Here is a 15466-nt window from a genome sequence, read left to right as displayed (position 1 = left end):
AGGAATCAATAGTACTGGCTTAAAATGACCAGTTTCTTGGAGCACTCATACACGCCAATGTTCTTAAATTGTATGTTAATCTTTAACGATGTGTAAATATTTTTCAACTTTTAACATTAGAAAATATGCAACTCCGCACTACCTTCTTTTAAATAATATCTAAAGGAACTCAAGGATTTTTGATGTATCATTTATAGAAGTCTTGACACAGAACAAATAAGAACAAGGAGGTTTGAAAGATTATAGTTCAGCAGCAAAGTTATGCTACCTATATAATTACTGTGATGTTTAAACAATTAAAAAATCATGCCGCATAAACATATTTGGATTATGCATGAGTTCCTGTGGACATTTGTTTTCCATAAATGTGATGTATAAAAGCATTCACCATAAGCTATGCAATACCATCTAAACATGGATTTGCTGTAACCCCAAATGAGAAGTATTAATTAAGTAGAACCCTGCATATTTAAAAAATGCAATGTACTTTCAAAAATGATTTGCCATTGTCAGAAGAAGCACCCTCATCTTGAAACACAAGTGGTCAAAGTATGGAACAAAAAGTTTGCAGCAAAATTTCATACTCTGAATAATCCAAACAAGATTTTGAATAATAGTTGTAAGGGTGAAGATTTCATCAATGCCTTCTGAATCACTCAACTGTCATCTGTATGGGTGCATCTTGGGCAATCTTGCTTCAAAAAGACAGTCATAGCAAAGCGGCAGAAGAACAAAATGGATAGACGTTCGTTTACATTTCAGGGGCCACTACCAAATTTAGGAGGGTGTGATAAGAGACAATTGTAAGCCATTCTGTTATGTGCAAGGCCCTTAACAGCAAGAATTCCATAAAGCACAGCTGTTCTGCCATTTACCTTACCATGATTGTATGAGAGAGCCCAGGCATGAAGGACATCACTACATAGGCCATTGTGAAACGTCACGGGAGGCAGAGTATTAACAGGTTTGCCACTGTATCCAACTGTGTCCTTATTCCAATAATCTTTACATTAAAGGTACCGTTACGGCTCTGGCACATACTGTGGTGTATACATTCGTGCAAAAAAAATAAAAAATCCACACACTAAGAGTCCTAGGGCCAGATGCGCGACCCTAAATTGCATGCGCAAACAGGTTTGCGACCAGTTTGCGCATGCAAAATGGCCCATGGGCATGTACAATTCCTAAATAGCGAGTCACAATTTATTTACGACTCGTTATATAGGAATTGCGACTCGCTATTAGGAAGGGGTATTCCCTTCCTAATAGCATCCGTAAAACAATGTATGAATGTTGTGTGACCATAATTGCGGTTGCAAAACCCTCGCAAATCACCACCCTCTTCAGGAGGGTGGTAATGCAGTCGCAATTTGGATGGGGTCCCCAGGAGAACCATTCCACTTTGTGACTGTCTCTAAAAATATTTTTTAAAGGCAGGCAGTGGTCCCAGGGACCACTACCTGCCCTTCAAAATGTTTTACTAAAACGTTTAATGCATCGGAATTTCCTTTAAGTAAAACGGGCTGCATTTTTAAAGTAGTCCCTGACATGGGGGTGCGCTAAGCTCCGCAGGCCCCCATCCCTGGGAGGGCCTGTCATTTCCAATAGGCTCGCAAATTGCGAGAGGCTCATTATTATTCATGAGCCTCGCAATTTGCGACCGCATTGGGAATCGCAAACAGTGTTAAACACTGCTGTGCATGCAAAATAGCACCTTGCACATTGCGAGTCGTAATTGCGAATCGCAAAGGACTCGCAATTTGTGAGGCGCTATTTTGCACGCCGTACATCTGGCCCTAAAATGTGGCGTTTAATTTTAAGTCATAATGATTGTTGTTTCAACAAGACAGAAGTGAAAGAATCGACACAAGCATCAGCAAATACGCTGCAGTGTCAAGTAGCAATGGAAATTAATAACTCCAAAGCAAACACCTTCGTTGGAATATCTGTTCAAAGATTATAGTTCCTGGTAGAATCACCTGGTGATATTTAGGTGTAACATGTAAAGTAACTGCTAGGAGGAATTTCAGTGACTTCCAGCTACCTCCTGGTCATAAGCATCCATGGTCTTAGTTTGCATTTATTTTAACTACACCTTGTTTCTCCCATTAAATCCAACACCACAGACCCCCCAATACTGCTGAAATGAACCCAGCGGAAAGTATTTGGAACTTGTCTATTAGATCAAGTGCTGTTCAAACACTGATGCATTCTACCAATCTCCGACAAATAGTTAAAAAAGTTTCACAACCAACACTCCTAGAGTTGGACCACTTGACATAGGTATGAACCAAATCTGAGTGGGGGTCTACTGTAATATACACTAATATTTCTCTAACACATAAGACAATAGGATTGTCTCTACTCATTAAAAGTGCTAGTCCGAAAGCAGTAAGGCAACAGATTACGAGAGCTTTACAGGTCCATGTGGCAGAACCAGATTTCACACAGGCACAGTTAGGAGCCACTGCATTAGTGGTGTGCACAATCATCCGGAGAGCAAACGAGTTGGCAACTAACCTATTGTTGAAACTAAAATTATCCTTGTCAAGATAATAGTTAGAGGTATTATGGATTTAACAGATTTCAATTTACAAGGCCCACAATCCCGCTGAAAGCATAAAAGAGAAATGCAATCAAGGAAGCTCACATTGGTAGAGACTGTCAACTTACCATTTTCACTAGCAGAAACCTATTGTGTTCCCTGACTTTCCAGTTCATTGTTTTCATACTAACACGTGACCACAGTCCAATGTTTTTCCGGCTGAAGGTGGAGGCCTAGTTGTGACTTATTGATAGCATTCCAGGAGTAAGGCACCAACTCAGGGCAAAGCTTTATAAGTAGGGCCTATGCTTATTCTATTAGGTGTTGGGCATTGCACTGTTGAACCTGAAAATGACAGGGGAAGCCAGAAACTCTAATCAGATGGCAAAATTGCAAAAGTGTCACTTTTACAAAGTGAAGTAGCCGCTGCTTAAACCTCAAAAATCCAATTAATATTTTTGATCCACAAAATTCTCATTGATCGATTTTGGTCTACATTTTTAGTGCCCCAGCATGTACGAATGAGGTGCTCTGCAAGGAAAGTCAAGCACAAGTAGGGTTGTGCACTGGCTTCCGGTGTGCATTTTGCCCACACTGGCCTCCAGCATATGAGCAATTGAATCACTGTGCAAATCAAACATTAAAAAAAATCTATCCTGTATTGCAGGAGACGATCCTATTACAGCTACAACACCACAGAATTACTATCTGATGTAATAAAAAAAAAGGTATTTTGGCATGTTTTTCTGGTTATAGACCTACTAGGACTAGATCTTGCAGTTCTATAGAAAAATGGTATATCAGTCAGGTTTGGCAGCTGATGTACAATGCAGGTGGCAGGAGGCATAACTGAGGAGACAGGAAAGCTATGCACAGTGTGCTGAATGAAGCCTGCACACATCTGGAGTTGTTTTACATTTGATAAAGAAATATTTCATGAAGTTCACATTTTTTCCTTTTTGAATAAAAATAAGTACGATGATTTTTCCAGCCAAACCTTCACAAAAATTTAGAAGGCACAGAAACAAAATCAGTCGAGTCATATAACTAAAGCCAGCTCACTAATCTAGTTCATATTTAGTCAAATGATACACAAAAAGCCACAATGATAGTAGTGATAATAACGAGCAATTGCATAATTCCATTGGAGTCAGATGTACCATGAAAGAAGCACCACATAGAAATAGAAAACAAAAGAAAACAGGAAGGAATGGAAAACTAGCTACCACAAAAGCACGCCTAGAGCACCCAATAGTAGAAAGCACTTTTGACATGTTCAACATTAGTGCAAAAGTACACTATTGCCATCCATTACTACAAAGGGGTCATCCAGTACAGGAAAATATAAAGTTTGTTATACCCATTTGGCAACACTCAATCGGTAATCCAGAATGTTCTGTTTGATTATTTCTTATTGGGTTTTGAGACCAGATTCATTCAGAGTCGACCCATTGTACATCCAAGCCAGAAATAGCACTCCTAGGGCTAGCAGGTCTCAATCAAGCATCCAATGGCAGTCAGCATTACATACAAGCAACATCAGCGAATCGTTCTAAAACAGTAATGAGAACCAAGGTACACACGTAAAAATAGGCAAAATGGCAATTTAAGGAAAATTAGTGCTGATGCTAGATGTACCTGAAAAAATGTATACATTGTTTTCTAGAACAAAGCAATGAACAATATAATCAATTTCCTAATTGGCTTCAATTACTTTACAACAATACATGTTTTCAATGTTAGAGTAAAGCAAGATTTTAACATTGTGTATACACACTATTTAAATGCCACCAATCACCGCATCTGTTACAATACCATAAAAGACAAACCGGTGGCGTACTGTAGTAAACTAGCCACAAGTGGCATAGTTGTCACTTTCCTATAATTTCACTAAATCGTTCACAGACCCTTCTTTGTTACAAGACTTCTACAAAAAAATTGTGCCAGCGGAAAAAATAATAAACACTTGTAGAACATTGGAGCCATTTTAATATAAAAGTAAAAAAAAAAGGTATGGCAACATTAAAAAGGGAGCTAAATAAGCAGGAGATATTTACAGAGATTCAGTGCCTATATTTCTATCCAACCAAAACCACCGTTCTGCATGAACGGGCAGTATTTGCAGATTTTTCTTTAAAATAAAACAAACACTATTTGGGGGAAACGTTTAAACTGGTGAAATTGTGTTATTAAAAAAGTAAGGCCACCTAATTTCTGCCAAGCTAGTCAGATCTTACTTGCTATAAATACCAAATTATATATATCATCCTGCCCTCCAAGAAAGTACAAATCCACGTTCTTGCTTTTTATCCCTTTTTCGGGTGTTGTCCCTTAACATTAAGGCACTTTTAAGTACAAAGCAGAACCACAGAAAGCGCTGGAGCTTTTATTTTGATAAAGTAGGGTTTTCCTCACACCGATCTATTAATACTTGGTTTCTCGTTTCCAGTCTTGCAAAGTTGAGGTTATCCGCCATCTGAGAATTCTTAATTTTCGCCAGGATCTCCAAATGAAGTCTTCATTTTAAAATGATATGGTAGCCATTGTTGCTTTCGGCTGCAAGAAAGCACATACAATATCCTGTAAAAGGGTGTAGGTGCATACTGCTCAAACAAAAGGAACTTGCACAGCATTAAAAGCACAGTACCAAAACAACTTCGGACAGGGATTTTACTTTGTAAACGACACACATCCGCAAACAGCAATGTACACACTACATGGTCTATGGTCTCAACAGCAATACAGTCATCTGGAAAACAATACTGCCTTCAAAACATAATCAGGCACTGTCTTGGGGCAGACCCTTGAGTCGGGTGTAATTCAGTTACAGTGCATTGATCAGCTCTGGAGTTCTAGGCCAAGATTCCAGCAATCTGCCACCACATCCCCACCGTTCGGTGAGTGCTACTGAGCCTCGATGGCCGCATGTAGGTCTAGGCTCAGGCATCTTTGACAAATCGGTGCAACAAACCATTCAGTGAAAGGCCAGTTTCAACCTACTACTGAAATTCCTGCCTCAATGTGTTACTTTTTAAAGCACCACCAAGCCAAAACAAACAAAAAGGTGATGTAGACCCACTTCATTCTAGTAACAACAAAAAAAAGAAAACCTAACCATACAGTGTGTTGTAATAAAGGTTCAGATGCCATGGATTATATTATAGGTAGGATTAATGGATCACAGTTACAAGTAAATAATAGCAGAATGATAGTTAAGCCCCATCAGGAGCAGCATTCTGCTGCTCAGTCCATCACCAACTGGCATGGCACTATCCCACAGTCTACATTCCAGAGGACCTCACAACCTGGCTGAGCAACAGGGACATGAACTCTGGGGAGAATGCATAGCAACCAAAAGCAACTCACAACACATCTTTCCCTCTTAAGGAAACAATAGATCAACATGTTCCACAAATCAAAAGGACAAAAGATGCCACAATGAAAGAGTGCAGGTAACCCAAAAACTGGAACAACTACCCATTTCCCACATTTCACACTAACACAGGACCAGCCTGTATCCTTCATGACACAACACTGAGACGGGTAACGTTGGGCTAAAAAAAATAAATCACACTTCACAACAATGCAACTAAACCTCTACTCCTCCTCCAGCATCACAAACAGGACATGGGAGAGGTTGTACCTTGTGCTAAAACAATGCCTCTTTTGCCTTAAATCCTCAGGCGGGTGGAACTCCTTGGCTTAAAACACTGCCCTTAACCGCTTAGAAAGGGTAGCAAAAAAAGATCAGTCAAAAGTCAGGACCAGAACATGGTCTCACCCTAGGACCCCCACACTAGAACCCGCACGCCATGACCCAAATAAGTACAACGGCCAAACAGGCAACTTATGGCATTCCCAACACACCCTTTTGAACAAAAACACTAATGCAGCATATTATTAGCACATATACATAAAGTGGCATGGTCATTGGACAGTAGCCCCCAGTAAAACTCAAGATCACCAGTGAGCGACCGCTCACCCCAAACTCCTCTTAGTACACATCTCATAAGACATATTCAGTATCGTCCATGCTAAAAGAAAGAAAATCAAAACTTACTAAAGTGGTCACTGTGGTCTGAGCCAAACATGTCCTGCCAAGTTCTGTTCTTAACTAAAGGTTTGCAACGTACTCCCAGTGTTGTCACAGCATGAGCCTCTGACAAATACGCTGGAATCTGCCTGGACACAGCATTATCAAGGTGTCCTCCTTTAATTCCCACAAACCACGCCAAGAAATTCTCCAGTCCTACCTCACTTACTGCGTACTATGCACGCCCACAGCAGTTTTGTGGCTGACACGGTTATCACTGCACAGCTTGAATCCAAACACGCGCGTTAAGCAATGCCGCCTGCGTGCAACACGGCTATTTCTTGAAGCTGTTATAGTTCTATTTTTTCTTGCATGCAACGTCACAGCTCCAATGCACACACCTCCCGCCCAGTTCGCTGCTCCTCCGAAGTACAACATAGGTGAGAGTTGAAGACTGTGCGCCATTTTGCGTCCGTTTCATTCTCTCTCTTCTTGCAAAAGTGGAGTTCTGCGGGCAGGTTTCCCTCGCAGCTGGAAACCAAGGGAAGTGTTGATGACTTGCGCGTAAGATTCTACATGGACACTCCACCTACACGGTTCATGTTGCGCCCACTACGTTACAATGCTGAAGTAACAATGAGTTTAGGCTTAAACAGCGCTATTTACATTCATCATTTTGAAGTCTGTATATACTCACAGCTCGCTATGCAGTTGAACACAAATAAAGATCCCCTGACCCTCCTGGTAGGTCGCTCCCCCTCCACGCAGCTCCGACTGTGTGCTGCTGCTGCCGCCGCTGACTCGCTGGTAATGGTCCTTGGCTTCTGTGCCACTGCTCCCCCTCTGTGACCCCACAGAGAACATTTTGTGCTCTGTGCCACTCGTTCCCCCCCCCCTTGTGCCCCTTTTGCCTGTGTGCCCAGTTTGTGCTCTGTGCCACTCGCTTTTCCCACCCTTTTGCCTTTGTGCCGCGTGTGTGCTCTGTGCCACTCGTTTCCCCCCCTTTTGCCTGTGTGCCCCGTTTTTGTGCTCTGTGCCAATCGTTTTTTCCCACATCTGTGCCCATGGAACCACCCTTTTCCCCCTCTTGTGCCCTGCCCCCTGCCTACTCGCTGCTCCCGCCTCCCGCCTGCTACTCCCTCCCACCTCCCCTTATATGCCCGCCGCTGGCACGCCTAAGGTGCGCCTAAGGCAAGCCCATCCGCGCCCAGCGCCATAACCCCTGGACCCCACAACACCAGACTCCGCTACGACGCCAGCACACTCCACGCACTCAACGCTGGCCGAAACCACACCAGCTTCCAAGCCGCCCCAAAACAGACCCATGGACCCTTCTCCTGGCGCACCTGCAGCTTCACCTGCAACAGAGCCACCAAACCTCCAAGGACTGGACCCAACCACCTCGGATGCTTAATCTTCAACACCCGCTCCACACGCAAACACACCGTCGAGCTCTGGGATCTGCTCGACACCTCCGCCACAGACGTGGCCTTCCTGACCGAGACCTGGTGGAACAACTCCTTGGCGCCCGACATCGCCATAGCCATCCCGGATGGCTACAAGATCACCCGCAGGGATCGCGCCAACAGAATCGGAGGAGGAATATCCATCATCCACAAGTCCACCCTCAAGGTCGCCACCCATGCAGACTACACCCTCAACACCGCTGAACACCTGCACACCAACCCCAACACCACCCTCAGAGGAACACTCGTCTACAGACCCCCGGACCCCGGGCTCAGTTCAGCGACTCCATCGCCGACCTTGCCAGCACTCACGCACTCGCCTCCACGGACTACATACTCTTCGGGGATCTGAAGTTCCACCTCGAGAACAACAACGATGACACCAACTCCGCCACCCTGATCGACAACCTCGGCCTCAGACAACTAGTCACTGCACCCACCCAAGCCGCCGGCCACACGCTGGACCATATCTTCTCCACAAGCTCCCATGTCACCTTCAACCACACCACCGAACTCCACTGGATCGACCACCGCTGCATCCGTTTCACCTTCAAAAAACCAACCATGCACTACAGCTCGCAATAGCTGCCTCGCCGCTGCTGGAGCAAAGTCACCGAAGACCAGCTGATCACCACCCTCGCCCAGAACTCACCCACCGACCCCACCAACCCAGATGCTGCAGCCCGCAACCTCAGACAGTGGATTGATGACTGCGCCAACACCCTCGTCCCGCTAAAGAAACCCTCCAACAACCACGCCAGCAAGAGAGCCACCTGGTTCACCAACGAGCTCCAGACCTCCAAACGTGCATGCCGGAAACTGGAGAAGAAATGGCTCCACGAACACACACCGGACAGCCACGTAGTCCACAAGGACGCCACCCACAGACATCAACACATCAGACTAGCCAAGAGATCCTCCTTCAAAGACCGCCTGGATAACAACGCACACAACAGCAAAGAGCTCTTCAGCATCGTAAAGGAACTCTGCAACTCCAACGACATCCCGCACTCACAAGAACTGGGCGATTCACTGGCCACTTTCGTCCACCGCAAGATCGCTGACATCCACGACAGCTTCAACACCATGACCGCCCCGTCTACACCAGACTCCACCTCCCCTGCGAACACCACCAGCACCAACCGCCTGACCTCCTGGTCCAATGTCAACGAGACACGCATGGTCATGAACTCCATCCACTCAGGATCTCCGTCAGACCCGTGCCCACACCACGTATTCAACAAAGCAGACTCAGCCATCGCACCCCAACTACGGAAGGTCATCAACATCTCCTTCAAAACAGCGACATTCCCGGAAAGCTGGAAGCATGCCAAAATAAACGCCCTCCTCAAGAATTCCAAGGCAGACCCCACGGACCTCAAGAACTTCCGGCCCATCTCCCTGCTCCTGTTCCCGGCGAATGTCATCGAGAAAATAGTCCACATACAATTGGCCCACCAACTCGAAGACAAAAACATCTTGGACCCGTCCTAGTCCGGATTAAGACAAAACCACAGCACAGAGACAGCCCTCATTGCCGCCACAGACTACATCAGGCGCCAACTAGACAACAGCAAAATATCAGCCCTCATCCTCCTGGACCTGTCAGCCGCCTTCGACACGGTCTGCCATTGCACCCTAAAGACACGCCTCCAAGAAGACAGAATCCAAGAGAAGGCCCTCGACTGGGCCCTCGACTGGACCACGTCCTTCCTCTCCGGCAGAACCCAGAGCGTCCGCCTCCCACCCTTCTGATCCGAAGCCACCAACATCATATGCGACGTCCCCCAGGGCTCATCCCTCAATCCGATACTGTTCAACGTCTACATGCCCACCCTCGCACAAGTGGCCCGCCACCACGACCTAAACATCATCTACTACGCCGACGACACCCAGCTCATCCTCTCCCTCACCAAGGATCCACACACCGCCAAAACCAACCTCCACGAGGGAATGAAGGCTGTCGCCGACTGGATAAGAAGCAGCCGTCTGAAACTGAACTCGGACAAGGCGGAGGTCCTCATCCTCGGACCCACCCCATCAGACTGGGACGCCGCCTGGTGGCCGACCACACTGGGACCGACACCCACCGACCATGCACGCAACCTAGGATTCATCCTCGACTCCTCCCTCTCCATGTCCAAACAGGTCAACGCCGTCTCCTCCTCCTGCTGCTACAACAACCTCCGCATGCTGCGCAGGATCTACAAGTGGATCCCGACCGAAACAAGAAGAACGGTGACACAGGCCCACGTCAGAAGCAGACTGGACTACAGCAACACACTCTACGCAGGAAGCAGGAATCCCAGCCAAACAACTACGACGACTACAACGCATCCAAAACGCCTCTGCCTAACTGATCCTCAAGGCTCCCCGCCACAGCCACATCACACCCCCCCCCCACCTGAGAGACCTACACTGGCTCCCAGTCAACAAGAGGATCACCTTCAAGCTCCTCAACCGCACACACACAACGCACTCCACAACACCGGAGAAACCTACCTGAACAGCACTCTCAGCTTCTACACTCCCACCGCCAGCTCAGCCAGCCTCGCCCTCGCCGCTGTCTCCTGCATCCAACGAACAACCTCCGGCGGCAGATCCTTCTCCTACCTAGACGCCAAGACCTGGAACACCCTCCCTGCCCACCTACGGTAGACCAAAGATCTACTCGCCTTCTGAAGACTCCTGAAGACGTGGCTCTTCGAGCAGTAGCGACACCCCCCTCCCCTCAGCGCCTTGAGACCCTCACGGGTAAGTAGCGAGCTGTACAAGTACTCTGATTGATTTATAAAGATCACTTCAGCCGAAACCGCTGATGCACGCAAAGACGGTCAGCTTGCATCACTAGCTGCTGCCCATGTAGTTAGTGCTGCCATCCATCCTGGTACAAATAGTCAGTGCCGCAGCATTGAAATTCAAGTTTCATTACAAGCTGCCATTTCCTGCAAAAGTAAGCACTACCGGTTCATTTACAACTGCACTTGAACGCTGCAGGTTCATTCCACTAATGCAAATTTTCTTCTGTCTGTTAACTGTTCGGTGGACACCTTCACAGTCAGGCTGTCAGCTGATTTGAGACAACGGTTTCTACAAAATACACACTGCTGGAAGATGTACACATAGTTTTGATGCAGCCACAATTTCATTCAGATGCACACCTGTTTAAATGTCCTGGATTGCAGGCTGTCTGGTGTAAATAGACACTGGTGGGGCAGTGTCCAGGGCACATTAAATCTCACAACCTTCAATTTCTTCTTGCTCTTCATTTTCCTGTAGATACAACTTCTTTTAGGCTTTTTCAGTTCTTAGTTTCTTCTCCTGTTTCTTCTCAAATCTTCATAACCTTCCAGCAAGAATTGGTGCCAGTGTTGTAATCAAGGTTCAAATGCTTTGGACTACACTATAGGTAAGTTTATTGGCTCATAGTTACAAATAAGATGGATAAGCCCCAACAGGAGCAGCATACTGCTGCTCAGCCCATCACCAACTGCCCCTATCCTACAAACAATCTACATGGCTGACAACCTTACAATCTGGCTGAGCAGAAGGGACATGGAATTCTGTTGAGGATGCATAGCAACCAAAAGCAAGTCACAACAAGGTGCAAATTACAAACACAAGAATGGTAAATAACATTTGAACACGTACGGATGGATTAGTGTCAGAAATAGGTCCGGGTCCTCTCAAAAAAAGGCAGCCCACATTCACAGCCTTTCACAAAACATTGGTTACTAAGGGGGAAGAACTAGTTTCTTTTGATCAATTTTTTAGACAAAGTCTATCTGCTCGACTTTGGCAAATTTAAATATAAGTGCTTTGTAAACTGAGACTAAGCATCTTTCACCTAGTCACTTTCTTTCGAATAACTGTGATTCTCCATCTTCAGCCACCCTAACATCTTCTTTTTCAAGCCTTTCCTTTATCAAGTCTTCAGGTTTCTGCCTTCCCTACTTGTTCAACCCAGTCTCTTTAAACCCTTTACCCACTCCCATCTTTCCTGCTTTTTTCGGTGTTTCTTTCTTTTTACCCATCCATTATCTCCTCTTCTCCCTTTCAGTCTCCTTTTCCCCAGCCTGGTCAGGTCTTTTCCCAAGCTTTTTATCCACTTCTCCCATCCTTTTTCCGGTCTTCCAGCATACTAGCTTCTCCGTACAATTATCCTGTTTACCAGCCTCTTGATGTCACTCGTTCCGTTCCACCTAACGGCATTTAACAATTGTTTGTATTCTATAAATCATCTCACTTATTCGTATCATTGAGAGATTCGAGAAGCACTTGACATCACTACCAGGCCCGCTCTACAATCACGCCCCCTAAACTTTGGTCCAGGTTGAAAAGTCCAACGATTGTCTCACCTGGTTCTTCCTGCATAGGAGCAGCTCATTTATTTCCCTAGCGATATAATTTTTATTATGGGAAAACAAAACACTCCAGCATTATTTAGCAATTTCTAGCTTGGCTACATTTATCGTGTGCTGCTTTAAAGGGGATAGGGCATTAAATTCGTAAGACGTTACAAGGCCTGCAGGAGCAGACTTCGCAGCCTCTTGCAGAAGGGAAAAGACATGTGGCAGCCTGGACAAACTGGCCTGTCAGCGTTGCATGTTGAGCAGAAATATTTAGTGGCCAAAGAAGGACCTGCCGCAGTGATTCCAGGAAACGAGCAACATTTTGGCAGGTCCAGATTTTTGGGGTACTAGGCCACACTTGAAATCACAGCAACATAGATCTCCTGCCTTTAGGTTCCATCATAACATCCCAGCCTTTTCAAGTCTCATGCCGACAATTTGACCCTAATACGGTTCGCAGTTTTACCACAAACTCCTAGTACTGTTGGCAGGCTACGTCATATGTGACAGAATGTCAACTCCCAAACCAATGAGGATTAAGTGACAGAATGGCAACTTCGAAACCACTGATTAAGATTTTCAATCAGTTCGGAGTGGCTTTTCTTTAAAACTCATTTTGAAAAGCCACAATTGGCTTGATAGTTCCTACCTGTCACCAGGAGACAACGTTAACGTTCGTTCTGCACCATTCGCAAATTTTAAACAAAAGCGGTCTACCACAGCCTTCCCCCTACCTGTTTTAAATTAATTAACGCATTTTAAAAATCTCAAACCACTAGGCAATAAGTGACAAGAATAGTTTAAATAGTATCTTGCGATCATGGTTTGTTTTATGTATGTAATCACAGCTCAGGGGAGCAGTTTTGATAATTCTTGTAACTAGGAGATCGAGGAGATGATTATTTATATTCTTGCTGTGTATTTGACTGTTCCATTGTTTTTAGTATTTACAACAATATGAATCGGAAATTCTCTTTTAAAGATATTGGTTTTATATATTTTTGATTTGATTTGCACCATTAAGGAAGAAGCAGAAACTGAAGGATAATTCTGTTTTTGCCAAACTACAACTAAAACATGAAAACAGATTTTCTAGGGCAATGGCTTCTGACCTACACATCCTGCAGACAAGTCGCTGACTGGACCTGCAGTCCCCATCTCAGCAATGCACTACCAATCTTTAAGGGGTCCTGAGTGTCCGAGGAGAAGGCAATATCCCAGCAGCTTCTCAGGGCGGCCAGCGGTGTCAGGCTTGTTTTAAGATTTCACCCTGCCCTCTGCAGAGCTGAGTTCGGGAGGCTATCAGAATAGGGAAGTCTTGGTAGACATGTTCAGCCTCAGTGTCCAGGATGATGGTGACTGGGCAAGTGCGACATCTGCCAGTCAGTTGAAAAAGTGCAAAGCACCTATCCTGTTGAGCCAATTGTGTGTAGCACAGTTTCAAGGACAGCCACACTGCTCCACACCTTCTGGGAAAGCTGAAGAAAAATACAGGGAAAAGCGCAGCATTAGCATGCGCTAGGTGAGCCAGGAACTGAAGCTGCTGCAGTGTCTTTTAGTGCAGGCTCAGCTCCTGTGTATCTCGCATGTTGTCGATTTTGAAACGGTTGTGGCCATGGAGGGGGCCTCAGTTTGCGCTGTTGGTTTGATGGGGAGGACCCCATCACTCATTCTTGCTTGCCTGCACTTGCTTTTCAGAGATTGTCTCCAATTTCCCATCTTTCTATTACCCCTTTCTCCTTGATCTAAATGTTTCGCTTGCTCAAGTTCAAATAGAAAACAGGGATGAAAAAGAGCATCTAAGAGAGAGATAAACATATTGGAAGTTGGTGTGGTTAAAGAAGAGGCATAAGGTTGAATCAACACAAGGCAAGGATTAGTATTAAGCAAACCAGAGGCATTTGAGCTCACCGTTAGCAAGCCGAGAAAATCTTGAACCCCTCCACATATGTATTTTGTTTAACTTCATACAAGAACTGTGTGCCAACTACAACAGATTTATGTGCTCTCTGACACATGCCATTTCCAAAACCTTGCCTTCTCGATCCTGGATTGCTTCACTTAAGATGCAACCTTTGAGCCTTCACATTTCCATGCCTTTGCACCGCACAGTAGGATGCAAAGGGGACGTGTACAGTGGAAAAACATACTGCTAGCAGTATTACATGTTGACCAAGAGAATGATGCTACTAATTACATTTTCTTAGGTTAAAATGGAGAGCTTGCCCTGTAACAAACCAAAAACCAAACATGTTTGGCACCCTCTCAGCCACTGGACAAGACACTAAGACTACAGGTGATTTCTGTACTGGCTTTAGAGTCACTATTCTCCTCTCCCATCAAGAGGCAAACTGGAGAAAGCTGCTTGCACAACCAACTTCTCACCATCCTGAATATAGAATGTAGGCATGACAGGACCGGCTACTGCTTTACAAACACGCATTCCACCCAATACATTTGTTTGGGAATTGAATGGCACACCCAAATATTTCAGAATCCAGTCACTTTATTTTTTGCAATGTAACTTTATTCACTTTCTTCCATATTTAACAGCTGATAGTAATACCTGGCACCGTCTTTTCCATGCCATGCAAATTCAAACAGTGGCAGCTGGCAGCGAACAGAGGGTGGAAAACAGCATTTTTTTAAAAGCACTTACCTTTTAAACAGCTGTTATCTCTCCGTCCCGTTGCCGCGCTTCACTGCGAGGTCAGCACCAGGAAGCACCTTGGCTTCCGATAACCAATCACAATGCAGTGATGTGATTGGTCTGAGTGTCGTGGTTCAGTGCTCAGATGGGGACAGGGAGCCTGTGCATGTTCCTCACCAGGATGTGCATTACAGCATGGTGGAGAAAATGCAAAGTGTGCCTGGCTGTTTGGCCTGCCCGAGTGGGGCGACGCCACCCTTGAATTCACAATGAAGAGATGCACGTTTTCCTATAGTACGGTTTGTGGATGCCTTTGCACAACTGCTCTTCTCCATAGAGTAACAAAGCATTGTGCCTTCTCCCTATATGAAATTTGGAAGAGAGGAGCAAGGATAGAGAAAGATGGGGCAGTTCAGTTGA

At 45.3% G+C, this 15466-nt stretch overlaps 1 protein-coding gene across 1 annotated transcript in view; it reads right to left on the bottom strand.

Moving 5' to 3' along the window:
• Window positions 1–1973: 1973 nt before the first annotated feature.
• The window catches only part of TFCP2L1 (transcription factor CP2 like 1), a 126770-nt gene continuing 113277 nt past the window's right edge, over window positions 1974–15466 (bottom strand). The window contains exon 15 of the mRNA XM_086957102.1: window positions 1974–5101. Coding sequence (XP_086813228.1) covers window positions 5064–5101 — 38 coding nt within the window. The 3' untranslated portion in view covers window positions 1974–5063. The remainder of the gene's footprint in view (window positions 5102–15466) is intronic.

This window comes from Lissotriton vulgaris, chromosome 2_1 (assembly GCF_964263255.1).
Source record: "Lissotriton vulgaris chromosome 2_1, aLisVul1.2, whole genome shotgun sequence".
NCBI lineage: Eukaryota > Metazoa > Chordata > Amphibia > Caudata > Salamandridae > Lissotriton > Lissotriton vulgaris.
The sequence above is the reverse complement of the archived record's forward strand: the minus strand, read 5'-3'. Positions and strand labels throughout refer to the sequence as shown.